Genomic DNA, 27,866 nt, shown 5'->3' with positions numbered 1-27,866 from the left:
TCACTGCAACCTCCACCTCCCGGGTTCAAGTGATTCTCTTGCTTCAGCCTCCCGAGTAGCTGGGACTACAGGCGTGTGCTGAAAAGAGCCGGGCACATTCCTCAGCCCCGGGCTCAAAACAAACAAGCCCAGTACAAACACATCCCATCCTCCCATCCCACCACATATCGCCATATATCTCTCAAACTTCCTGAGCCCAGTACAAACACCACCAGGAAAGTCTCCGATAAGGGGACAGCCGTTCAAAGTTTTACTGAAAGAGCGGGAACCAAAAGAATTCCTTTGTTCCCCTGTAACTTTCAGGCTATAAAAAGCAAACACTCGCATTGTTCAGGGCCCTCTTGTATGCTGTGGAATGGAGGGACCAGGTTCGAACTTGTAGTAAAGATCCTTGCCGCTTGGCTTTGACTCTGGACTCTGGTGGTCTTCTTTGGGGAACTAACGGTCTGGGCATAACATCTGGGGGCCCGTCCGGGATTCCCCAAGCCCACCAGACCCCTGGTCAACGGATCTGCTAGGATCGATCTACTGATAGGTGAGCTGGCTCGTCTCCGTTTGTCTGTCTGTGTCTGTTCTGAATCCGAATCTGTGACTCGCGAGGTCTGAAACTGGAGCTGGCACAGTCCTGGCGGACGCGCTATAGGACGGCCAGTGGAGACCGGTGGGAGACGTCCCCTGGCTCTCATCTGATCTATATTGCGATCTGAGCTGCCCCGGTTTGGCGGGCAGCAGCCGTATCTGAGCTGCCCGGTTGGGCGGGCAGCAGCTGTCTCTGATCTGAGCTGCCCCGGTTTGGTGGGCAGCAGCTGTCTCTGATCTGAGCTGCCCCGGTTTGGTGGGCAGCAGCCGTATCTGAGCTGCCCGGTTGGGCGGGCAGCAGCTGTCTCTGATCTGAGCTGCCCCGGTTTGGTGGGCAGCAGCTGTCTCTGATCTGAGCTGCCCCAGTTTGGCGGGCAGCAGCTGTCTCTGATCTGAGCTGCCCCGGTTTGGTGGGCAGCAGCTGTCTCTGATCTGAGCTGCCCTGGTTTGGCGGGCAGCAGCCGTATCTGAGCTGCCCGGTTGGGCGGGCAGCAGCTGTCTCTGATCTGAGCTGCCCCGGTTTGGTGGGCAGCAGCTGTCTCTAATCTGGGCTGCCCCAGCGCGACCGCGATCCAGGCAGCTAACTCTGACCCGGGCTTCTGGTGCGCGCTTGCGATCTGAACTGCCCCGGTTTGGCGGGCAGCAGCTGTCTCTAATCTGGGCTGCCCCAGCGTGACCGCGATCCAGGCAGCTAACTCTGACCCGGGCTTCCGGTGCGCGCTTGTGATCTGAACTGCCCCGGTTTGGCGGGCAGCAGCTGTCTCTAATCTGGGCTGCCCCAGCGCGACCGCGATCCAGGCAGCTAACTCTGACCCGGGCTTCCGGTGCGCGCTTGTGATCTGAACTGCCCCGGTTTGGCGGGCAGCAGCTGTCTCTAATCTGGGCTGCCCCAGCGCGACCGCGATCCAGGCAGCTAACTCTGACCCGGGCTTCCGGTGCATGCTTGCGATCTGAACTGCCCCGGTTTGGTGGGCAGCAGCTGCCTCTGACCAGGGCTGCCAAAGTGCGCCTGCGATTAGATATCATTAATAAGTCAGATCAGATTTCCTTTACAGGGATTCAAACCCACATTCCTTTACAGGAAGAGACTACAAATTATTACAGGATGGGTAATACCCAGAGCACTCCTCTATCTCTCCTTACGAGTAATTTCAAAGAAGTTAGAGCAAGGGGCCATGATCTTGGTATAGAAATCAGGAAAGGAAAGCTAATTACTCTGTGTCGCTCCGAATGGCCTGCCTTTGATGTGGGGTGGCCGCCCGAAGGGACCTTCCGACTTGCTGTCATCACGAGGGTAAAGTCCAAGATTTTCCTACCTGGGCGTGCGGGCCACTTAGATCAAATCCCATATATCCTCATATGGCAGGACCTTGTTGAGAACCCGCCTCCTTGGCTGTCCCCTTTCCAATTGGCCTCTGAACCCTGTAAGGCACTGGTTGCTCGACCACTAAAATCCAAGCAACCAACTGCCCCCCCCATCCTGTTCTACCTGACAGCGGGGACCCACTGTTCACAGAACCCCCTCCGTACCCCTCCGGGCCCCAGGCCCCAGCCCCCCTGGCTGAGCTGCGGGAGGGAGCAGGCGGACGGGAGGCGGCCGGCACACACGGGCCTGCTGAAAGGGAAAGTAACTTTGAAGGGCCGGCGGGGAGGACGCGAGGGCGCACTTCGCGGACTAGCCCCCCTCAGCCGCCTGACTCCACGGTGGCTTTACCCCTTCGGGAAATAGGACCCCCAGATGACACAGGAATCCCCAGGCTCCAGTACTGGCCATTCTCCACCAGTGATCTGTATAACTGGAAAACTCAGAGTGCTCGGTTTTCAGACAACCCCAAAGATTTACTGGCTTTACTAGATAGTGTCATGTTCACCCACCAGCCCACTTGGGATGATTGTCAGCAGCTCCTCCGAATTTTGTTCACCACGGAAGAGCGAGAGAGAATACAGATAGAAGCTAGAAAGCTGGTCCTGGGGGACGACGGTCAACCGACTGCCAACCCCGACCTCATAAACGCAACCTTTCCTCTGACCAGGCCGGCGTGGGACTACAACACGGCAGAAGGTAGGGGACGGCTACACCTTTATCGCCAGACTCTAATGGCAGGTCTCCAGGCAGCTGCTCGCAAGCCCACTAATTTGGCTAAAGTATATTCTATTCTGCAGGGAAAGACAGAGAGCCCAGCTACCTACTTAGAAAGATTAATGGAAGCTTTTAGACAGTACACCCCCATAGATCCAGAGGCTCCAGGAAGTCAGGCAGCTGTTGTAATGTCTTTCGTAAATCAGGCAGCCCCAGATATTAAGAGAAAACTCCAGAAATTAGAAGACTTGGAGGGAAAGCGGATTCAGGACCTCCTTCAGATAGCCCAGCGGGTTTACAATAACAGAGATACTCCAGAGGAAAAGCAATTTAAGGCCACTAAAAAAAAATGACCAAGGTCCTGGCAGCAGTGGTACAGAAAGAGCATCTACAGCCAGAGGTAACATATCTAGGGTACCTGCTTAAGGGAGGGCAGCGCTGGCTAACAGACGCCCGGAAACAAACTGTTCTGCAGATCCCCAGGCCACAATCCACCCGACAAGTGAGAGAATTCCTGGGGTCAGCGGGATTTTGCAGACTATGGATACCTGGGTTCGCAGAACTGGCTAAACCCTTGTATCAGGCAACACGGGGGCAACAGCCATTTAATTGGACAGATGAAGCCGAGTTGGCCTTCCAACAGATTAAAACCGCCCTACTCTCCGCACCTGCACTAGGACTACCTGATGTTACCAAGCCCTTCCACTTATACGTGGATGGGAATAAGGGTGTCGCCAAGGCGGTAATAACTCAGAACTTAGGCCCCTGGCGGAGGCCAGTTGCCTACCTGTCAAAGAAGTTAGACCCAGTAGCTGCCGGGTGGCCCCCTTGTCTCCGAATGATTGCGGCCACGGCTCTGATGGTGCAAGATGCTCATAAACTTGTCATGGGGCAAGAATTGCGGGTCGTTACTCCACATGCCATCGAAGGTGTACTCAAACAGCCACCTAATCGATGGATGAGTAACGCCCGGCTCACCCACTACAAAGGACTACTACTAAATCCTCTCAGGATAATTTTCCTGCCCCCAACGACCTTAAACCCTGCCTCGCTGCTGCCCAACCCGGACCTGGACGCCCCACTCCATGACTGCACCAAGATACTAGCTCAGGTGCACGGAGTTCGAGAAGACCTGCAGGACCGCCCACTTCCTGACGCCGACCTCGTCTGGTTCACTGATGGGAGCAGCTTCATGCATCAAGGCCAGAGGTACGCTGGAGCGGCAGTAACCTCAGAGACTGAGGTAATCTGGGCGGAACCCCTGCCCCCGGGGACATCGGCCCAGAAGGCCGAACTGATAGCGCTCACCCAAGCTCTTACCTTAGGGGCGGGGAAAAAGCTGACAGTATATACAGACAGCCGATATGCTTTTGCAACGGCGCATATACATGGGGCCATTTACAGGGAACGAGGGTTACTGACGGCTGAAGGAAAAGAGATAAAAAACAAGCAAGAGATCCTAGCCCTGCTAACAGCCCTATGGAGGCCAGAAAAATTAGCCATTGTACATTGCCCAGGGCATCAGAAACTAACTACTCCAACTGCTCAAGGCAACTTTCTGGCAGACCAAACTGCAAGGAATGTGACGAAGGCTCCCAGCCAACTCCTTGCACTCCAGCTCCCTGACCCGGGCCCCCGGGACTTGCCATATTTCCCTGAATATTCAGAACAAGATCTCCAGTGGATTGACAAACTTCCCCTGAAACAAATCCAGAATGGGTGGTGGACTGATACTAATGACCAAACCATCCTACCAGAAAAATTAGGACAACAGGTGTTAGAACACATCCACCGAACCACCCACCTGGGGGCCCGGCGGATGATAGACCTGATCAGACGCTCCAAGCTCAAAATCAGACATATAGCTGAGACGGCCAGCAGTATCGTGACAAGTTGCAAAGTCTGCCAGCTTAACAACGCATACCCCCAATCTCAAGCTGCAACAGGAACAAGGCTCAGGGGAACCAGGCCCGGTATCTACTGGGAAGTAGATTTTACTGAAATAAAGCCAGGAAAGTACGGGTACCGGTACTTACTTGTCTTTGTAGATACTTTTTCAGGGTGGACTGAAGCATTCCCAACCAAAAGAGAAACTGCTCAGGTCGTAGCAAAGAAAATTCTGGAAGATATCCTTCCCAGGTATGGCTTCCCCATCCAGATAGGGTCAGATAATGGGCCCGCTTTCGTCGCTAAGGTAAGTCAGGACTTGGCTTCCATCCTTGGGGCAAATTGAAAACTACATTGCGCTTACAGGCCCCAGAGTTCAGGACAGGTAGAAAGGATGAATCGGACCTTAAAAGAGACCTTAACTAAATTGACTATAGAGACTGGCGCTAATTGGGTAGTCCTTCTCCCCTGTGCTCTGTTCCGGGCCCGTAATACCCCTTACAAACTGGGCCTTACCCCTTACGAAATCATGTATGGCAGACCTCCACCCCTGGTTCCTAGCTTAAAAGATGACCTGCTTAAGTCTGAAACAGAAAATGTCTCTGAATTCTTATTTTCCTTACAAGCCTTACAGAAAATTCACCAAGAAATCTGGCCCAAGCTGAAAGAGCTATATGAGACCAGTCCCCCACCGACACCCAATCCGTACCAGCCGGGAGACTGGGTCCTGGTTAAGCGACACCGACAAGAGAACCTAGAGCCCAGGTGGAAAGGACCACTCCAAGTACTCCTGACCACACCCACCGCCCTGAAGGTAGAAGGCATTGCATCGTGGATCCACTACACCCACGTCAAGCCAGTGGACCAAACCTCCGACCTTCTGGGGCCAATCACGGCGGCGGCTGAAGCACCGGACACGTGGACTGTGGACAGAGCTAAGAACAACCCCTTAAAACTCACCCTGCGCCGGCAGCATAGCTCACTGCAAACATGCAGTTAGGTAGTCTAACTCTAACATTGGTCGCCCTAGTGGCCGCTGGGAAAAACATAAAGCCAGCTCCTAATCCCTTTGTCTAGAGAGTCTGGCTTTATGAAAACCAAACCCACCCTGGGCAACCTCATAAGCCTGGGAAACTAGTGGCCAGTGCAGATTGCCCCTCCTCAGGGTGCAATAGCCCAATTTTACTAAATTTTACCGATTTCCCAGTAGCCAAACCAGTGGCACCAATAATATGCTTCGAGTATGATCAGACTGAATGCAATTGTAAGCACTATTGGTGGCACCAAAGTGCCGGCTGCCCTTATAACTATTGTAACATCCATAAATACCAATGGTGGGGTGGAAAAGAACAGATAGATCCCAGATGGCCCTTCCATCGCAGACGAGATAGAGACCTTTCATATACACGGATAGTTAGAGACCCCTGGAACTCCCGCTGGACCACGCCTCAACACGGGGCTGTATACTACTCCTCCGCCTCCACATGGCCTAGCAGTCACCTCTATCTGTGGCGGGGTCTAGTGCAGGTACGGCCCCTGGTCCATGGAAATATCCAGCGACAAGAAAACCGCCTGACACAAGATTTACGTCCTTTTTCCTGGTTAAAATTATTGCAAGAAGGATTAGAACTTGCCAACCTTACAGGACTTCACAGCCTGTCTGGCTGCTTTCTGTGTGCCACTCTAGGGCGTCCACCGCTCACCGCTGTCCCCCTGCCATGGGGATCCTCCACCTCTGCCCAAGCTAACAACCACCGAAACCTCTCATATGCCCCTATCCCTAACGTGCCACTATACCTAAACTCCAGTCAAGAAAAGTTTCCCTACTGTTTCTCAGGAACTAATTCCAGCCTCTGCAGCATCACTGCAACGCCCCCTAATATCACCTTAAGGGCTCCGTCAGGCATATTCTTCTGGTGTAATGGAACATTATCTAAAAACCTATCAAGCCCCTCTGCTACCAACCTACCGTGTCTTCCTATCACATTAGTTCCCCGGTTAACTCTACTTACTGCCGGCGAGTTCCTAGGGTATACCGGTAACTGGACTAGTGCTGTTATTCACCCAGACCCTAGACCGAGACCTGCACGAGCCATATTTCTCCCCCTCATTGCAGGAATCTCCCTCACCGCATCCTTCATGGCGGCCGGACTGGCTGGGGGAGCCCTAGGTCACACCCTCATAGAAAGTAACAAGCTGTACCAACAATTTGCCGTTGCTATGGAAGAGTCAGCTGAGTCCCTTGCCTCCCTCCAGCGGCAGCTCACGTCCCTAGCACAGGTAACCTTGCAGAACCGGAGGGCCTTAGACCTACTCACTGCTGAAAAAGGGGGTACGTGTATGTTTCTAAAGGAAGACTTGTTTCTACATAAATGAATCAGGGCTTGTGGAAGACCGGGTCCAACAGTTACGCAAGTTAAGCACAGAAGTAAGAACACGGCAGTTTGCTTCAGCTGCAGACCAATGGTGGAACTCATCTATGTTTTCTCTGTTAGCCCCCTTCCTTGGACCCCTGCTGAGTCTACTATTTCTGCTTACCATAGGACCTTGTGTTGTTAACAGAATTTTGCGGTTCGTTAGAGAAAGGTTTGACACTGTACAACTCATGGTCCTCAGAGCCCAATACCAACCTATAAACGCTGAAACAGAATCAGACTTATAAGACCCAAGATTGGCTCTAAAAATACCTGAAAAGAAAGGTGGGGAATGAAAAGAGCCGGGCACATTCCTCAGCCCCGGGCTCAAAACAAACAAGCCCAGTACAAACACATCCCATCCTCCCATCCCACCACATATCGCCATATATCTCTCAAACTTCCTGAGCCCAGTACAAACACCACCAGGAAAGTCTCCGATAAGGGGACAGCCGTTCAAAGTTTTACTGAAAGAGCGGGAACCAAAAGAATTCCTTTGTTCCCCTGTAACTTTCAGGCTATAAAAAGCAAACACTCGCATTGTTCAGGGCCCTCTTGTATGCTGTGGAATGGAGGGACCAGGTTCGAACTTGTAGTAAAGATCCTTGCCGCTTGGCTTTGACTCTGGACTCTGGTGGTCTTCTTTGGGGAACTAACGGTCTGGGCATAACAGTGCCACCATACCCAGCTAGTTTTTGTGTTTTTAGTAGAGATGGGGTTTCACAATGTTGGCCAGGATGGTCTTGATCTACTGACCTCATGATCAGCCCGCCTTAGCCTCCCAAAGTGCTAGGATTACAGGCATGAGCCACCATGCCCGGCTGCCAGCTAACTTTTTAAAAAAAATTTTTGTGGATATGTGGTCTACCTATGTTGCCCAGGCTGGTCTTGAACTTCTGAGCTCAAGCAATACTCCTGCCTCAGCCTTCCAAAGGGCTGGGTTTTCAGGTGTGAGCCACAGTGCCTGGCCTAGAACTTTTTTTCTAAGTAACATCTATTAATATCTCATAGAGCTGTCATACCAAAATGTGCTCTGAGACTCCCAAGGTAAATTTCCCAAATTGGGAAATTCAGCTCAATATCACTTTGAAGGACTAGGGTGGGATCCAAGAAGGGGACAGCATGAACCAGGACTAGAGAGGATGGCTAAGGTGCAGGACTAGGTTCTTTATACCACTGAGACATACCATTCTCTCTCTTGCAAGGACAGACTCAGGACATAAAGAACACCACCAAGAATATAGGCTTCCTGATGTTTCTGAGAATCACTGCTGTCATGAGCCAGTCTCTAATGGTGAATTAACCCTCATGAGGGTTAAGAACCAGTTGAGCAGGCCTAGCACGGTAGCTTACACCTGTAATCCCAGCACTTTGGGAGGCCAAGGCAGGCAGATCACTTGAGCTCAGGAGTTAGAGACCATGCTGGCCATCATAGCAAAACCCCATCTCTACAAAAAACACCAAAATTAGCCGGGTGTGGTGGTGTGTGCCTGTAGTCCCAGCTACTTGGGAGGCTGAGGAGGGAGGATGGCTTGAGCTCAGGAGGCGGAAGTTGGAGTGAGCCGAGATTGTGCCACTGCACTCCAGCCTGGGCAACAGAGCCAGACCTTGTCTCAAAAAAAAAAAAAAAAAAAATTTAAGAACCAGAAGATTAGTGGATATGTGACATCCAGTGTGTTGTTTTTATATTTCTCTAGTACTACTCTTAACCCAAGGCTTAGGCATATTCAGTTTTGCTAGTTGTAGTGGATACTCTTGGCTGCCTACTTAGCATCCACTCTCCACTCCTTCTGCCCATGAAAAATTCCAGTTTTGCTCAGGTATCCTCTCCATCCCCAGCCCCAGGGACAATATCTAATTTGTTGGTGTATGATCCTTTCTTGGCAATGACTTTTAGTCTGAGGGGTCTGCATGTTTCCTAATTCATTCCAATTAGGTTGAAAGGAAGGACTGTTGTGGAGGAGAGGTGTCTGTGCTTTGTTGACATGAGGGAGGAAACTTGAAGCCAACCTACACATCGTAAGATGAAGCAAACTTTCCGGACTACAGGGCAGAGAGACAAAACTTGGTCCTGTTTTTTTTTTTTTTTTTTTTTTTTGAGATAAGGGTGTCATTCTGCCACCCAGGCTGTAGTGTGGTGGGCATATTCTCCTCACTGCAGCCTCTACCTCCCAGGCTCAAGTGATCCTTCCATTTTAGCCTCCTGAGTAGCTGGGACTACAGGCACACATGACTACGCCCACCTAATCTTAAACATTTTTTGTAGAGACAGAGTTTTGTCATGTTGCCTAGGCTGGTCTCGAACTCCTGGGCTCAAGCCATCTGCCCACCACAGCCTCTCAAAGTGTTTGGATTACAGGCATGATCCAGCGCTCCTGGCTGAAACTTGGTCCTTAATGGCAATATTGATTACTGAATATTTACCACAGAGCGTACCATACCTCTGAACTTCCTTATTATTTAAGCCATTTTAACTGGGTTTCTTGTTACTTGTGATCAACAGTTTCCTAATGTCTGTGGTCACCGGTTTGCCTTGCACTCTCTGGTTCATGCAATTTTTTTTTTTTTTTAGATGGAGTTTCGTTTTGCTCTTGTTGCCCAGGCTGGAGTGCAATGGCACAGTCTTCGCTCACTGCAACCTCCGCCTCCCAGGTTCAAGTGATTCTCCTGTCTCAGCCTCCTGAGTAGCTGAAATTACAGGCACCCACCACCAAGCCCAGCTAATTTTTATATTTTTTGTAGAGACAGGGTTTCGCCATGTTGGCCAGGCTGGTCTCGAACTCCTGACCTCTGGTGATCCGCCCACCTCGGCCTCCCAAAGTGCTGGGATTACAGGCTTGAGCCACCATGCCCAGTGGTTCATGCAATTTATATGTAAAATGTAAAAAAGTAAAAGCAGAGAGAAGACAATGGCTTGTGGTCTGAGAGAATCAATGGTATGTGGGCTAAAATGTGTTTAGGTAAAAGCTGTTGTGAGCGAACTGTGTCTTCTTCCTGAGTTGTCACGTTTTTTCAGTTTCCACAAGTGTCCACATCCAGAAAACAAATTCATTAAATCAGCTTTTATTTGCATTTCTTATCTCAAAAATAATTATATGTTTGTTTGACTTCTTGTTAGCATAGAAAATTGTTTACTGAGGTAGATATGGAATGCCAAGATGAGAAAATTAAATTGATTAGGAAATGCTCTCACTGACAAATAGTAGAAACTTACCTGTATATACCAGAAGAATTGGCTTTTTAAATAGACAAGTAAATGCACTTTTTCACTCTGACATGAGTTCACCTGAGGCTTTGGTGTTTTTTTTTGCTTTGTTTTATTTTGTTTTGTTTGTTTGTTTGTTTTGAGACAGAGTCTCACTTGCTCTGTTGCCCAGGTGAGAGTGCAGTGGCACGATCTCATGATCTCAGCTTACTGCAACCTCCGTCTCCCAGGTTCAAGTGATTCTCCTGCCTCAGCCTCCTGAATAACTGGGACTACAGGAGCATGCCACCATGCCCAGCTAATTTTTGTATTTTTAGTAGAGATGGAGTTTCACCATGTTAGCCAGGCTGTTCTTGAATTCCTGACCTTAAGTGATCCACCCACCTTGGCCTCCCAAAGTGCTGGGATTACAGGTGTGAGCCACCACGCCCAGCCTGAGGCTTTAGTTCTAATATAAGCGCTGCTAAACCCAAATATGTGAAATGCTCAGGTGGTCTGAACTGCTCTGGTGGAGGGATATGGGTTCTGGTTGCACAGGGAAGAGGTGTTTCATTTTAAGTGCGGCAACTTATCACTTATTTAGATGGATATTTAGAGGCTAAGGTTGGAATGGTTGGGGATATTTTAGATCTACCTGGAAACAAACTGTACTAGTGATTTGCTCAGGTTCCTTCTATGAGAGGGCTGCAGCTTCACAGGGTAGAGGCAGGAATGTAAGAATGAGAGCTGGCTGGGCCTGGTGGCTCACGCCTGTAATCCCAGCACTTTGGGAGGCCAAGGTGGGTGGATTACTTGAGGTTAGGAGTTCGAGACCAGCCTGGCCAACATAGTGAAACACTGTCTCTACTAAAAATACAAAAATTAGCCAAGCGTGGTAGTGTGTGCCTGTAGTCCCAGCTACTTAGGAGGCTGAGGCAGGAGAATTGCTTGAACCCAGGAAGTGGAGGTTGCAGTGAGCTGAGATTGGGCCACTGCACTCTAGCCTGGGCAACAGAGCGAGACTCCATCTCAACAACAACAACAACAAAAATGAGAGCCCTAGTTTGCTTCCCTTTTTTTTTTTGAGATGGGGTCTCGCACTGTTGCCCGGGCTGGAGTGCAAATGTGGCCATCTCAACTCACTGCAACCTCCACTTCCCGGGTTCAAGCAATTCTCCTGCCTCAGGCTCCTGAGTGGCTGGGATTACAGGGGCCTGCCACCACGCCTGGCTAATTTTTTGTATTTTTAGTAGAGACGGGGTTTCACTATGTTGGCCAGGCTGGGCTTGAACTCCTAACCTCGTGATCCGCCTGCCTTGGCCTCCCAAAGTGCTGGGATTACAGGTGTAAGCCACTGTGCCTGGCTTCTTCTTTTGTTTAAATACTTTAATCCAATTTACAGCATCGTAAAAGGCATTAAAATAAATTCTACTCACAATCCCATCACACCGTCATTTAGTTACTAATTAATTTATTTAAAAGATATATAGGGACTCCCCCAGTGTGTCAGACCCTGGGCTAAGTGCTGTCTCCCTCTCAGTGAACAAGACAGACTGTCCCTGCCCTCTTGGAGTTTACAGGCGATATTGTGAAGGCAGATATTAAAAACATATCACACAAATATTTCTTTCATTGCAACTGTGGTAAGTTAGAGAAGGGAAAGGAAGGTACAGGGCAGCATGAAAGAAAATAACAGGAGGGAATTTCAGGTAGATTGGCTTGGAGATTAGCGAATGCCTCTGACAAACATTTGAGTTAAGGCCTTCAAGATGAGTATGAGTTAGAAAGGTGAAAAGAGGCTTTCAGATAGAGAAACAGTTTAACGTAGGGACAACGAGACCTGGGGTGTTCTAAGAACTGGAAAATGGAAGTTTGGAAGAAGTCAGGTGAACATGGAGTAAACAGTGCTATTTATGTATTTGATTCCTTTTTTGGAAAGTTAAGTTTTTTTTTTTTTAATTGTGGTAAAATATATATAACATAAAATAGGCCATTTTAACCATTTTTAAGAGTACTATTCAGTGGCGTTAATTACATTCTCAATGTGGTGCAACCCTCACCACTGTCTATGTCCAGAATGTTTTCATCACCCCAAACAGAAACTCTGTCACCATTAAGCAATAATTCTCCACTCCTTTCTTCCCCCAACCCCTGGTGACTGCTAATCTGCTTTCTGTCTCTATGAATTTGCCTATTCTAGCTATTTCATATAAGTAGAATCATGTAATATTTGTCCTTTTGTGTCTGGCTTATTTCTCTTAGCATTTTTTTTCTTTTTCTCTCTGTCCACCAGGCTTGAGTGCAGTGGCACAATCTCGGCTCACTGCAACCTCCGCCTCCTGGGTTCAAGTGGTCATCCCGCCTCAGCCTCCCGAAGTGCTGGGATTACAGGTGTGAGCCACCACACCTGGCTGCGTAATGTTTTCAAGGTTCATCCAAGTTGTAGCATGTATCAAAACTTTATTTATTTATTTCTGAGACATAGTGTTGCTCTGTCACCCAGGCAGGAGTGCGTGGCATGATCTCAGCTCACTGCCACCTCCACCTCCCAGATTTAAGCCATTCTTGTGCCTCAGCCTCCCTAGTAGCTGGGATTACTGCATGCACCCAGCTAATTTTTGTATTTTTAGTAGAGATAGGGTTTTGCCATATTGGCCAGGCTTGTCTCAAACTCCTGGCCTCAAGTGATCTGCCTGCCTCAGCCTCCCAAAGTGCTGCAATTACAGGCATGAGCCACAGTGCCCAGCCAAAACTTCATTCCTTTTTATGGCCGAATAATATTCCATTGTATGTATATACCATGTCTTGTTTATCCATTCATGTGTTGATGGACACTTGGGTTGTTTCCATCTTTTGGGCATTGTGAAAATGGTGATACGAATATTTGTGTACAAGTATCCGTTTGAGTGCCTATTTTTAATTATTTTGGGTATCTACCTAGCAGCAGAATTGCTGAGTCATTTGTTTAATTTTTTCAAGGAATGACAACAATGCACGAGGGTTCAAATTTCTCCATATCCTTGCCAACACATGTTATTTTCCATTAAAAAAACTATATCCATGCGTCTGAAGTGTATGTATTTGATTCTAACTCTCCTATATCCTCGAGAATCCATCTCTTCTGAAACTCTGAAGATCTTTGGGGTCACTAATCTGGCATGAGGCTTACAATGACCTGCCTTCATTTTTTACCCAAGTGTCTGATTTCCTTAATAGATGTTCAGCAACTTTGGAACAAGGTGTGGGTGGGGGATCAATTTGAATCTCCAGTGTCTACTATCTGGTAGATGTTCAACAAATAAAATAATTGCGATAAAGGTCGCAGATCTTGTCTCTCTCACACTGTAAACACCCAGTGGAAGTTTCCAAAAGGCACCTGAGAGATTTTTGCTTAATTCAAATGAATTAATTTTCATGACTATGTGAGGCAGTTAGTTGTTGGTTACATTTAAACTGCGAATCTGATCCCTGCCACTCTGCTTGATGCCCTTCAGTTACTCTCCATTGCACTTAAGGTTGGGGACCCTGTTCATTAACGTGGTCTGCAGTGCCCTGCCAGGTCTGACCTTGCCTCCCTCCAGGGCTTTCTCCCTTTTTCTTTAGGCTTGGGTTATTCCTTAGATACACAAGACTCATCTCTAGCACCAGCTGTTTTCTCTTTCACTCTTGCAAACAAGTTCCCCCTCACTTTTGCCTCCCTCCCTCCCTTCCTTCCTTCCTCTCCCTCTCTTTATCTCTCTCTTTCTCTCTCTCTTTCTTTCCTTTTTTGAAACAGGGTGTTGTTCTGTCATTCAGGCAGGAGTGCAGTGGTCCGGTCATAGCTCACTGAAACCTCAAACTCCTGGGCTCAAGTGACCCTCCTGCTTCAGCCTCCCAAGTAGCTAGGACTATAGGTATGTGCCACCATGCTGGGCTAATTAAAAAAAATTTTTTTTTGTAGAGATGGGGTCTTGCTACGTTGTCCAGGCTGGTCTTAAACTCCTGGGCTCAAGCGATCCTCCTGTCTCAACCTCCCAAAGTGCTGGGATTACAGGTATGAGCCACTGCACCCGGCCCTCTCACTTTTTCACCTGAGTCCTACTCATCCTTCAGATCTCAGCTGAGATGTCATTTCCTCAGGGAACGGTTTCCTGACCCTCACCCGATCCTAACTCTAAACTCCATTTTGTTCTCCCTCATAGCATCTTTTACTTTTCCTGCATAGCACTTATCAAAATTGTAGTAAAGCAACTTTTTGTTTATTTAGCGTTCATCTTCCAAGTAGTCAGCAGTCTCCATGAGGGCAGCAACTCATGTCTGTATCCGTCAGTGTTAGGCACATAGTAGGCACTCAATGCATAGTTTTGAGGAGAGCTTCTACCAAGAAGCAGAAAAACTGATGAGTGGCTTGTGAATGCTGCTGATATTCTGGGTGACTCAGAGTTTCTGGGTATTCCGGGGAAAACAGTGTAGATCAGATTGGATAGGACAGTCACATGAGTGCCTGGCAGGAAGTTGATGAGAGGCCATCCAAGGCCACAGTGGGGTGGCCTCTTTTGCCAAGCAGTGCCCAGGCTCTTCAGCTAATGTCAGGTTAGAGACCTCAAGCAAGCTCTTTATGGTTCCTCAGCCTCCCAGCCCTTTGTTAGAAGGTTGTTTCATGAGTTGGCATGGCTTTTCTTACCCTTGAAAGTCATGAGGCAAAATTGTTCTATCCTTTTGCATTTAAAAGAATTAATTTTTTGTTACAAAAGCAATACATGATTACACTTATCTTCCAAAACATTAAAAGGAAAGCCAATACTCCCTTTGAACATTCTCTCAATAAAATAATGGTCCTTTATCCCTAGCTTAGAGAGAACTTCTGATATATTTTGGGCATGTAGCTTTACAGACCTGTTTTAAAAATCTTTCATAAACCTAATGTATGATAATAGGGAATAATGGTATTATTTATGTGTGTTCTGTTTTAGCTTTTTATTTTGAAATAATTTTAGATTTACAGAGGAGTTGCAGAGCTAGTATAGAAAGTGTCAACATACACTTCACCCAGCTTCTCTTAATGTTAACAATTTATGTAACCCTGGTTCAAAACTAAGAAATTAACAGTAGCACAATACTAATAACAGAACTACAGACCTTATTCCAGTTCAGACCTTATTCCAGTTTCACCAGTTTTTTCACTAATGTCCTTTTTGTGTTCCAGGATACCACATTGCGTTTAGTTATCAGATCTCTTTAGTCTCCTATCTGTGAATAGGACAATCTCTGACAGTTTCTCAGTCTTTCCTTGACTTTCACAACCTTGACAATTTTGAAGATTACACATCAAGTATTTTGTAGAATATTCCCTCAATTTGGGTTTATTTGATGTTTTTTCATGATTAACTGAAGTTTTGCATTGGGGGAATAATTTTTAAAATATTGATACTATCCATCTATCTATATATAATAGATATAGATAAATAATTCTGCAACTTCCTATTTTCATTCAAAAATATGACTAAGATATATCCATGTTGATTCATGCAGATCAAAGTCACTTCTTTTATTTTTTATTATTATTATTTTTGGAGACAGGGTCTTTCTCTGTCACCCAGGCTTGAGTGCAGTGGCACGATCACAGCTTACTGCGGCCTTGACCTCCTGGGCTCAAGTGATCCTCCCACCTCAGCCTCCTGAGTAGCAGTTGCAACTACATGCTGGAGCCACCACGCCCGGCTGATTTTTAAAAACTGTTTGTAGAAATGAGGTCTCACTATGTTGCCCATGCTTCATTTAAATTCTCTATAGAATTTTATTATATAAATATTCTACATTTTAGTTAGCCACCCCCCATTGGTGGGCATTTAGCTGATTCTAAATTTTCTTTCTCTCTCTCTTTTTTTTTTTTTTAAAGACAAAGTTTCACTCCGTCACCCAGGCTGGAATGCAGTGGTGCAATCTCGGCTCACTGCAACCTCTGCCTCCTGGGTTCAGGCGATTCTCCTGCCTCAGCCTCCTGAGTAGCTGAGATTACAGGTGTGCGCCACCACACCTGGCTAATTTTTGTATTTTTAGTAGAGACAAGGTTTCACCATATTGGTCAGACTGGTCTTGAACTCCTGACCTCATGATATGCCAGCCTTGGCCTCCCAAAGTGCTGAGATTACATATCAATTCTTTTTTTTTTTTTTTTTGAGATGGAGTCTCGCTCTGTCGCCCAGGCTGGAGTGCAGTGGCACCATCTCGGCTCACTGCAAACTCCACCTCCCAGGTTCACACCATTCTCCTGCCTCAGCCTCCTGAGTAGCTGGGACTATAGTCGCCTGCCACCACGTCCAGCTAATTTTTTGTGTTTTTAGTAGAGACAGGGTTTCACCACGTTAGCCAGGATGGTCTCGATCTCCTGACCTCGTGATCTGCCCGCCTCGGCCTCCCAAAGTGCTGGGATTACAGGCGTGAGCCACCGCGCCCGGCCTCATTCTTTTTATTATTGATTTGTTAAGAGTCCTTTATAGACAAATCCTTTGTCTTTTGTGTATTGCGAATAGTTTTCCCCTTATTCTGTTATCTTTTAACTTTGTTTTCAGTTTTTTTCAAGTTATTCCATCTCTCTGATTTTTTAAATTCTTTTTTCTGATTTATTTTTTAAAACAAAGTTCTTGATTATAAAAGTAATACAAACACCGTAAGAAATTAATACAAAAGTACAAAGAAGAAACCACCCCATCTTATCACTGAGAGAAAACAACATAATCAATTACATATTTCCCTGTAGTCTTTTGTGTGTGCAGTTTTTTTTCACAGTTGTGATCACATTCATTTGTGTGTGTCTCTATATTTGTTTTTCTCTCAGTACCATAGTGTTTAGACACAAACCCTGGCCTTTTTTCGTTTCTTCTTTTTTTTTTTTTTTTTTTTTGGAGATGGAGTCTCCCTCTGTCGCCCAGGCTGGAGTTCAGTGGCGTGATCTTGGCTCACTGCAACCTCCGCCTTCCGGGTTCAAGCGATTCTCCTGCCTCAGCCTCCCGAGTAGCTGGGACTACAGGTGCGTGCCACCATGCCCAGCTAATTTTTGTATTTTTAGTAGAGATGGGGTTTCGCCATGTTGGTCAGGCTGGTCTTGAACTCCTGACCTCAAATGATGCACCTGCCTTGGCTTCCCAAAGTGATGGGATTACAGGTGTGAGCCACCACGCCCCGCCACCCTGGCCTTTTTTCAAATGCACTTGGTTTAAAGATTGTGTTATGCCAGCTTCCAACCCCTATTCCTCTTTTCCATATATCCTGAGAAATTTAGAAGGTGAGGGGCCCAAGATCTATCCTTAGCTGACCTGAAGCGAAGTTGGCTGAGAAGCACAAGAAGGGGTAGAAGTGCTCTGGCGGAGCACTTATTAAAAGGACGCGGAGGTTTTGGTTGACTGCAAGCCCAATATGAGTCAACAGTATGGGTGCCAAGAACTTTATCGCAGGAGTGCAAAGCGATAGGTCCCAAAAGGAGGAAGCTATAGTCCTGCTTTGCTCTGATGATACCACAAACATTTGGTTCAGTCTTGGGTGATGTATTCTAAAGAAATCACAGTCAAATCTACCATTTGCGTGAGAGGGATAAAGACCCTCAAAACCAGGGCAGAGGAGGAACAATGGAAGGAACGGGAGACACTGATGTGGAATGAGAAGACCTTGGGCAGAGGTGATAGAAGTAAAGTATCTGAAAAGTCAAAGGTCCAGGAGAGATTAGACGTTTGTTCTCTGTGGCTCCAAGGCATCGAATTTCGGCCCTAAGAGTGGAAGTTTAGATACATTTTCTCACTGGTGAGAGCTGCTCGGACCAAGGAATTCAGTCCTCTGGAAATAGCTAGCTGCTTTTGCGGAGTCTTCCTGCTGAGTTGCTGGTGGTGGGGTGAACATTTATTGAGTGCTTACTGTGTGCCAGGATCCTGCTGAGGGCCTCACCTATATTGTGTGACTTCATCCCGTCAACACCCTTTGATGTGGGGACTGTTGTTCCCTATCCTGGTGCTACAAATGTGGGCACCGGGTATAGGAGGTCAGGTACCTCGCCCGAGGTTACAGTTTGTAAGTGGTGGTACTGGGACTGGAACTCGTTCTGACAAACTTCAAAGCTGGTGTTTTTAGCCATCAAGGGGATTCGAGGGTGCCATGGGGGTGTGGACGCATGAGGGGCCTTGAGGTCCATTAGACCAAAACATTCTGTGACTGGGAAAAAGGATGCCCTCTCCTCCCAAGGAAAAGCTTCTTCTGAATGAGACACAGTGGAGAGGTTAGCCCGGGGCCAGGCTGAGGGGCGCAGGCAGAATGCCAAGGGATGGAGACCCTCAGAAGGGCAAAGCCGGTGTTCCATCGTTTGAAGATCTCCAGACCCGCGGGACAGACAGACGCAGCGCGGTCAGGGAGCGTCGGCTTCGCCGAACTCTGCGGCGGAGCTGGGGGACGGAACAGCGCGCCGGTCCCTGGCCGGGCGCGAGCAGGGGGGCGGCGCGGGGCGGTGCCGGGCGGCGGGGGCGGGGAGGGCGCGCGTTGAGGCGGCTGCGGCAGTTGCGCGCTGGGATTGTTGCCGTGCGCTGGAGCCGGTGAGTGCGGCGGGCCCCGTGGGCGGGCGGGGAAGGAGCGGGCGAACGGGGAGCTAGGTGGGGAGGTGCGCGGCCGAACACGCGACCCCAGGGTAGCGGCCGCCGCCTGCCCCCGCCCCCGGCCCCCAGGGACCATGGCCCCAAGGCCCCTCTCCTTAGGCCGAGTCCCCGCCAGCGCGCTCGCGGACGCCGCACGCCTCCCAACTCCCTCGGTGCGGCCCCCGCCCCACGGCAGCCCCTTCCTCCGCGCCGCCGCGACGCCTCCGGCCCACGTCACGCTCGCGCCATTGTTTCCCAGCCGCCGGCTCGCTGGGACCCCGCCTCAGCCTCCCAGCGCGGCCGTTCGCCGCGTTCCGCCCTCTTCCTCCTTTCCTCACGCTGGTGGTAGCCCTTTCCTCAGTCCTGCTGACGTCCTCCAGCTGATTCCAGGCTGTTCCCGGCCACCCCTGAGGCCGTCTTTTCGCTTCTTGTAAAAGCCTCCCCGCCCCCAGAGCTCCTCGGTCGCCTCCCGAGAAGCCAAGGGGCCTCTGGTGGAGCGCCAGGTTGACAGCGTTTTAGCAGGACCGCGAGAAACGGCCAGCTCGTTTGCCACACGCCCGTGTGCAACACTTCCTGGAAAGGTCACAGCGAATTGCAAGCCGCCACAAAAAACATCCGGACAGCTCCTGGTCAGGGGGCTGAGCCGTTCAGTGGCGGCCTATTCCTCTCCTTTTTTCGGGGCTCCTGAAACCGGAGAGGGCGAGATGCCGATCTGAGGCCTGAACCCTTAGTTGTAAGAAAAACGTTTTGGGGGTTTGACTCCGGCAGGCCACAGCTTCTAAAAGCAGCAGGTAGAGGCTGCTGTCCGAATCGACGTTTTCCTGGGCTTTCACCTTTAGGGCCTTGATGTTTGAGGGGGGTCGTGCTCTGAAGTACAGCGCCCCGAAATGACTAGTCACCATTACAGGGGGGTGTGTGCGCGCCCGTCCAGGGGCCGATGAGTTCTTCAGGATTGAGCTGTACTTGGTTCCCAGTGTCTGTAGACTATTCATTTCGCCTCTTCAAGCAACGAATGCAAACTGCTGACCATAATGTGAAAGGGAGAATATTGAAACTGTGTCATTTACCATGAAAACTTAGTGTTATTGCGTAGAGAAGGCTTTAGGTTTCAAAAATATTTATCACATGGCTTTTCAACAACGGTTAGAATTTATCCAGATGAAGACATCCAGGCCTGAAAGGGTGAAGTTCGAAAAGAGAAAAAAAATAGGTGTGAGCTGAGAGTGGAAAAAAAAAAAGAACAAAAAGGGTTAAGTTCAAGAAAACATAGCTGGTTAGTAATTAAAATAAAAACTCCACATTGCAGGGTTGATACTAGCATACACAGACTTTTATTTCTGAAGTGCATTTCCGTTGCAGTGTAAACCACTACATTTCAACAGTATAGGTAGCTGCATTACTCTCATTGACCCAGAATTAAGGTTTTAGGATTTAGTAACCAACAAATCTGTAAAATAAGGTGGAGGGGCGCGGGGTGGAGTGGGGGGGGGGTTCTGAAGGAGATGTTATGCAAGATTCCTTTCAGTTCAAAGGTTTGATGCCATTGTATGAAAATTTACCATCAGCTACAAGTTTTCAGAAGTTTGTAATTGTAAGAAGATTTATATAGATAGTATTCCCTTATAGTACCTGCCACCCTTAACCAGAAGACATCACATCTTCCTAAAGAAAGCCAGATTACAATAGAATGTTAGGCACAGAGGTGCTCATTAATCTTTCTCTAGGCTATTTCTCCTGTTTTATGGGGAAAGAGGAGTACATAAAACACAGGTTTTTTTTTTTAAGTATTTCCTCTCTCTCTCTCTTTTTTTTTTTTTTTGAGACGGAGCTTTGCTCTTGTTGGCCAGGCTGGAGTGCAATGGCACGATCTTGGCTCATTGCAACCTCCACCTCCCGGGTTCAAGCAGTTCTCCTGCCTCGGCCTCCCGAGTAGCTGGGATTACAGGCATGCGCCACCACGCCTGGCTAATTTTGTAGAGACGGGGTTTCTCCAAGTTGGTCAGGCTGGTCTCGAACTCCTGACCTCAGGTGATCTGCCCGCCTCGGCCTCCCAAGTACTGGGATTACAGGCGTGAGCCACTGCGTCCGACCCTGTTGCTTAATTCTCTTACCAAAAGCTTAATTCAGTGAAATAGTAAATAACAACAAATCCCCAAAAACAAAAACCCACAACTTTGTCATGTTATGACTGTGCTCTTTTAAAGTACTTACATAGACTGGTTTTTATCTAGTACACTTGCTGTGTACATATTATTTGGGATTTTGCTCTTACCAATATTTCTGGGATGTCCATGTATTTAGAGAATTCATCTAATCTTCATTAGTAGATGCTCTCTAATGTGCCCCAGTAGTCAACAATGCCTGGCACACAGGCTCTTAGTAAATTTTTGTTGAATAAATGTTGTAATATTTTGAGGTTTTTAGACATTTAACACAAAATACTAACTATCACAAGGCATATGTTGAGTGACGTGAGCAGTAAAGGCAGTCATACTTTCAGCCAGGAGACATTGCATTTATTTAAGGGCCCGGATTTTGTAGTCTGGCTTGCTACTTAACATCATGCAACCTCGGGGAACTCAGTTAACCTTAGACAAGCTCACTCAGTTTCTCTCACCTTGAGAAGGGAAAAAGAACAAATTTTACAGGGTTATGTGGATTAAATAGAATAATTCAGTTGAAGTGATACTGGCACACATTAAGTTCTCTATAAATGTTAGTTTTTTTTGCTCAGAGTGAAGGAATATTGTAGCTTGATGGGATCAGGAAAAACAGTAACACTTCAGAGTAGGGAGAAGATGCTGAATTGGATGTATTGAGGGTATGATTAATAGATTGTTCTCACTAAAAGGGTTTGGTAGAGCAGTAGTCTGAGATAAAACTGGAAAGAAATTCTGGTAAGCAGTTTACAAGTATGCCACATGGATTCTTTGCAATTAGAGCGGAGTGAATGACCACCTGAGGTCAGGAGTTTGAGACCAGCCTGGCCAACATGGTGAAACCCCATCTCTACTAAAAATACAAAAATTAATCAGGCGTGGTAGCGCATGCCTGTAATCCCAGCTACTTGGGAGGCTGAGGCAGGAGAATCGCTTGAACCCAGGAGGCGGAGGTTGCAGTGAGCTGAGATTGCGCCACGCACTCCAGCCTGGGTGACAAGAGTGAAACTCCGTCTCAAAAAAAAAAAAAAAAAGGAAAGCCATAAAATTAATGCGGCAAACCGGCCAGGTGCGGTGGCTCACGCCTGTAATCCCAGCACTTTGGGAGGTCGAGGCAGGTGGATCACCTGAGGTCAGGAGTTCGAGACCAGCCTGGCCAACATGGTGAAACCCCGTCTCTACTAAAAATATAAAAAATTAGCTGGGCATGATGGCGCCCGCCTGTAGTCCCAGCTACTCAGGAGGCTGAGACACGAGAATCGCTTGAACCTGGGAGGCTGAGGTTGCAGTGAGCCTATATCGTGCCACTGCACTCCAGCTTGGGCGACAGAGCGTCTCAAAAAAAAAAAAAAAAAATTCAGTAAACAGTAAAAGAAAAAAGTTAAAAAAATTATGACAGTCTTAATCTTTGTATTTTTTTCGTTTGTTTTGTTTTTTGTTTTTTTTTTTTTGAGATGGAGTCTCGCTCTGTCGCTAGGCTGTAGTGCAGTGGTGCGATCTCGGCTCACTGCAACCTCCGCCTCCTGGGTTCAAGCGATTCTCCTGCCTCAGCCTCCCAAGTAGCTAGGACTAAAGGCGTGTGCCACCACGCCCAGCTAATTTTTGTATTTTTAGTAGAGATGGGGTTTCACCATGTTGGCCAGGATGGTCTCAATCTCTTTACCTCATGATCCGCCCGCCTTGGCCTCCCAAAGTGTTGCGATTACAGGCGTGAGCTACCACGCCCGGCCCTTAATTTTAATTGTTAAAATTTGATAAAGAAGGTGGGTAGTAGACATATCAAATGATCATTATATTATTTTCTGTGTGTTTGAAATATTTCACAGTATTTTAAGATGAACCTAAAATAAAACATTAAAGAAACTCCATTAAACCAATGAGCCTATAAAAATATATATCCCACTGGGCATCTGTAATGAAAACATGCTAATACTCAGCAAGCTTACTGATTTTTTTTTTTAAGCCGTTAAATTTCAGGCATCAGATTTCAGTCTTCTCTTTCCAAGCACATAGTACAAGCAGGCTCTTTCATCCCACACTCTTTTTTTTTTTTTTTTCCGAGACGGAGTCTCACTTTGTTGCCCAGGCTGGCTCGATCTCAGCTCACTGCAACCTCTACCTCCTGGGTTCAAGCAATTCTCCTGCCTCTGCCTCCCGAGTACTACAGGCATGCTGAGAATACAGGCATGTGCCACTGTGCCCGGCTAATTTTTGTGTTTTCGGTAGAGATGGGGTTTCACCATGTTGGCCAGGCTGGTTTCAAACTCCTGACCTCAGGTGACCTGCCCACCTCGGCCTCCCGAAGTGCTGGGATTATAGGCATAAGCCGCTGCGCCCAGCCCAAATTCGTATGTTATACAGAATTTTCTGATTTATAAATGTGGGCAACTGATCGTAAAAAATTGTAAAAAACACTGTGACCTCTACAGAATCTGGACCCATAAATCTGTTTCTACATCTGGAAGGGAATTTGAGAGTCTTCCACGTTCAATGCCTTCATTTGACAGATGGGGAAAGTGAATCCCAAAATGTTTTGCATTTTTTGTCTTTTATGCAAGAAAGTCTTCCCTACCTTTGATCCGTAAGGCTGTTCATCTCTATATTCTTCTGTAAATTGTATGGTTTTGCTTTTTCACATTTAGGTTTATTGACAGTGCGTATTTTTTTCTGCTTAGTTTATCTTTATTTTTTATTTATTTATTCATTTTTGATTTTTGCACTGTCGCCTGGGCTGGAGTGCAATGGGGCGTGATCTCTGCTTACTGCAACTTCCACCTCCTGGGTTCGAGTGATTCGCCTGGCTCAGCCTCCCGAGTAGCTGGGATTACAGGTGCCCGCCACCATGCCTGGCTAATTTTTTTGTATTGTTAGTGGAGATGGGGGTTTCGCTACGTTGGCCAGGCTGGTCTCGAACTCCTGACCTCGTGATCCACCTGCCTCGGCCTCCCAAAGCATTGGGATTACAGGCGTGAGCCACCGCGTCCGCCCTATTTTATCTTTAATATGATCAGCTAGTATTTGTGTTACATATTCTTTTTCTACCATTATGTTTGTCATAAAATTATGCTCTATAAATTCATAAGGACAGGACATGCTTTTGTTATGCTCTGATTTTGGGTCAGAATATTGTAGAAAATGAAATTTTTGAATTCATTTTAGTGTAAATATTTTACAGATTTCTGCTCTTCTACATTATTTTGTCTCATTTGCCTTTAAAGATGAGTAGTACATGTATTTGACTATCCTTGAAAAATATTTTGCACACTTTTTATAGCAGTCATATTAGAATCTAGTTAGGCATTTGTCTATCTCTATCTAGTTTGTTTCAGAGCTGCTAAGTAAACCAGCTAGAATAATAGTGTGTAGATTGAAATAGCTCAAACATTCTGTATCAAAATTATAAGAATTTTAAGTTATTTTAATAAGCATTTAACAGTATCATGCTGTGTAAATAAGACCAAGCTGTGGCTTGGAGAGTAAACATTAAAAGTTTTTTTTTTTTTTTTTTAAGATGTATTCTCACTCTGCCCCCCAGGCTGAAGTGCATTGGTGCAGTCTCAGCTCACTGCAACCTCTGCCTCCCGGGTTCAAGCAATTCTCTGCCTTAATCTCCCGAGTAGCTGGGATTACAGGCGCCCACCACTACACCTGGCTAATTTTTTATTTTATTTTATTTTTAGTAGAGATATGGAGTTTCTTCATTTTGGCCAGGCTGGTCTTGAACTCCTGACCTTGTAATCTACCCGCCTCAGCCTCCCAAAGTGCTGGGATTACAGATGTGAGCCACTGCAACTGGCCTTTTTTATTTTTTTAAGGTGGAGTCTCTCTGTGTTGCCCAAGCTGGAGTGCAGAGGTGCGCTCTCAGCGCACTGCAACTTCCGCCTGCTGGGTTTAAGCGATTCTCCTGCCTCAGCCTCCCTAGTAGCTGGGATTACAGGTATGCGCCACCATGCCTAGCTAATTTTTGTATTTTTAGTAGAGACAGGTTTTGCCCTGTTGGCCAGGCTGGTCTTGAACTCCTGACCTCAGGTGATCCGCCCACCTCAGCCTCCCAAAGTGCTGGGATTATAGGCGTGAACCACCGCCCCTGGCCTAACATTAGAATCTTTCACAAATCTGGTCAGTAAATGCCTTTTTTTTTTTTTTGAGACGGAGTCTTGCTCTGTCACCCAGGCTGGAGTGCAGTGGCTCCATGTCAGCTCACTGCAACCTCCATCTCCCGGGTTCAAGCTGTTCCTCTGCCTCAGCCTCCCTAGTGCTGGGATTACAGGCATGTGCCACCACGCCTGGCTATTTTTTTGTATTTTTAGTAGAGACGGGGTTTCACTGTGTTAGCCAGGATGGTCTCGATCTCCGGACCTTGTGATCCGCCCGCCTCGGCCTCCCAAAGTGCTGGGATTACAGGCATGAGCCACCGCACCCAGCCAGTAAATGCCATTTTTTTAAGCCTGAATTACTCGTTTACTTTTGAAGTAGGTTTGGTGAAATAAATCTTGAATTAATTCTCTCTAGGTCTGAGAGCTTCCAGGAAGAAAGGAAACAAACCTATAGCTATAGTTGTCCTTATATTTAGGATACTTTAATTGACGTGATAAATGTGTGAAATTGTTACAGCCTCTGATACGTAATGGACGCTATGAGGTTTTGACTCCAAAAGTAGAAGCCTATTACTCATTCCTGCAAACATCAAGTACTGTATTGTGCTAAGGCTTCAAGTATTCAAACATCTTGCACTCAAGCATTATAAACAGTTTATATTGACCAATTTCCATGTCTCAGCCACTGTTCTTAGCAACTTACATCCTTGTTCCAACTCTACCTGTTTTGCAATGGAAGAAACTGTAGTGCTTATAATTTGCTTAGTCGTAGAGCTAGTTGGTGTTAGAGCCAGGTTTTGAACGCAGGCAGTGTGGCTCCAGAATCTGTACTCTTAACCACAGTATAATTCTGTGACTTCAAATTATCTAACTTCTCTTTCCTGTTTACTTCTTCGTAAAATGAGGATAATAGTACCTAACATATAGGGTTGTTCTGAAAAGTCAATGAGTTAAAATATGTACTATACTGCTTAGAATCTTACATGAAAAATAGTAAGTACTCAATAAATGTCAGCTGTTATTATGTTAGCATTATTAAGGCATCGAACTCATGCATATCTCTGAATTTTAACCAAATAGGTGGACTAAACCTTAAGTATGAATTTATATATTAAAAGGTAGAAATACTGTGGTCTGTGGTTATTTATGCCTTTCTGATTTTATCTTTTTAAATTATTTTGTAACAGGAAAAATAAGAGCTAAACCAAAGTTGAATGGTGAGCAGGAGTTCATTGGTAAGAGAATGAGTTCTTTTCTGAAATAAAGCAGTTTTTTACCTGCTTTTTTTTTTTCCTTTTTTTTTTTGAGACAGGGTCTTTGTCTGTTGTCCAGGCTGGAGTGTGCAGTGGTGCGATCTTGGCTCACGCAATCTCTGCCTTCCCGGCTCAAGCAATCTTCCTACCTCAGCCTCCCGAGTAGCTGGGTCTACAGGCACCTGTCACCATGCCTGTCTAATTTTTGCATGTTTTTATAGAGATGGGGGTTTTGCCATGTTGCCTAGGCTGGTCTCGAACTCCTAAGCTCAAGGGATCCGCCTGGCTTGGCCTCCCAGAGTGGTGGGATTATAGGTGTGAGCCACTGCACCTTGCCCTATGTATTTTTTTTTTTAAAGGAGTATTCAGGAGTCATTACTAAAGGTGCAAAGTATTATATATCGTCTGAATGTAAAAATTGTACAGCTTGTTTATACCTTTATGCTTTTGAAGACCTCAGTTAATTATGGCAACGTTTTGAAGAAATAGCTCAATCTTTTAAAATGTTTTCCTTACATGCTCTCTTGTTCCTTTGTGTCAATAACCATGTTATTGTTGAAGGTCCGGTATTATTCAAAACATTCAGTTAGAAGCAGCCTTAATGTGTTGATGTAGAACAAATATATAGCATTCTATGTGATATGGCAGGATAGTAGCAATAGAATGTTGATGAGAACATAGCAAAATTCCAGTCTTTTTTGTATATTTTCAAAACTTTAGGAACAGATGAAATAAATTTGTAGTTTCTAGTTACAATTTCAGACTACAGATAGGAGCATGTAGCTGCTTGAAGAAGAAAAACAAATTGTCAAGGCAACAGGTACTGCATTTCTCACTCGACAAGATCTCTCTTCTCAACTTTGTTATTTTTCCTTCGGAGAACAAGGAAGCTTTTGTTCCAAGGCCTGATGTTGAAATGTTAGCAAAATATTATGTTAATCAAGCCAAGAATCTTATGTATTTGTGGACCAAGAATAAGATTTCACAAAGATTCATTTAGAGTATTAAAAGGGACTTCTGCAGTTATTCTTGCATTTTCAGGCTTACACAAAAATAGGCTTCTGAAAAGCAAAGGGCTCCATGTGTAGAGGTTTAATGGTTCATTTATTTCTGTCTGTTAAGTCTACTGTGCGAGATGCTGGGGATACAGCAGCAAATAAAACACTCCTCTCCCTTATGGAGCTTATATTTTGGAGAGATTGACAGAATGCAAACTGTCAAATGTAAGGGTTATGTGCAAAAAACAAGTAAAGCAGGGTAAGAGGACAGTGAGTGATGTGTGTGGGTAAGTGTGATGTTATTAGTTGGAGTTTGTTAACTGTTGGCATCACTTTGGTGTGTGAACTATTGAGTGTTGGCCCTTGACAGGAATGTGTAGTGCAGTTTGGGACAAGCGACATAAAGAACTCTGAATGAAAATAATGAAATGAAAAATAAACAAAAAAACTTGTTTATAGGCTGGGCACGGTGGCTCATTCCTGTAATTCCAGCACTTTGGGAGGCAGGTGGATCACTTGAGGTCAGGAATTCGAGACCAGCCTAACCAACACGGTGAAACCCCGTCTGTACTAAAAATACAAAATTAGCCGGGCGTGGTGGCTCATGCCTGTAATCCCAGC

The 27,866-nt window shown here is 46.5% G+C and overlaps 2 protein-coding genes across 8 annotated transcripts in view; both read left to right on the top strand.

Moving 5' to 3' along the window:
• The first annotated feature begins 2,007 nt into the window (after positions 1-2,007).
• On the top strand, positions 2,008-7,011 carry LOC129136211 (uncharacterized). Its single transcript, XM_054660485.2, has 3 exons — positions 2,008-2,641; positions 5,173-5,541; positions 6,663-7,011. Exons 1-3 carry the CDS (start codon positions 2,443-2,445, stop codon positions 6,920-6,922), a joined length of 828 nt encoding a protein of 275 aa, XP_054516460.2. The 5' UTR covers positions 2,008-2,442; the 3' UTR covers positions 6,923-7,011.
• An 11,613-nt stretch (positions 7,012-18,624) lies between these two features.
• Positions 18,625-27,866, top strand: part of NT5C2 (5'-nucleotidase, cytosolic II) — a 103,234-nt gene continuing 93,992 nt past the window's right edge. For 4 of the 7 annotated variants that reach the window (XM_063781145.1, XM_063781144.1, XM_063781140.1 and 1 more), the window contains exon 1: positions 18,625-18,699. The gene's annotated coding sequence lies outside the window, so the exon portion shown is untranslated. Of the gene's footprint in view, positions 18,700-26,181; positions 26,230-27,866 lie in introns of all 7 variants that reach the window. The other 3 variants (XM_016919263.4, XM_063781139.1, XM_016919262.3) reach the window with 2 other exon arrangements.

The sequence above is a fragment of the Pan troglodytes genome, chromosome 8, assembly GCF_028858775.2.
Source record: "Pan troglodytes isolate AG18354 chromosome 8, NHGRI_mPanTro3-v2.0_pri, whole genome shotgun sequence".
In the NCBI taxonomy this organism is placed as follows: domain Eukaryota; kingdom Metazoa; phylum Chordata; class Mammalia; order Primates; family Hominidae; genus Pan; species Pan troglodytes.
This window is presented reverse-complemented; position numbering and strand designations above follow the sequence as displayed.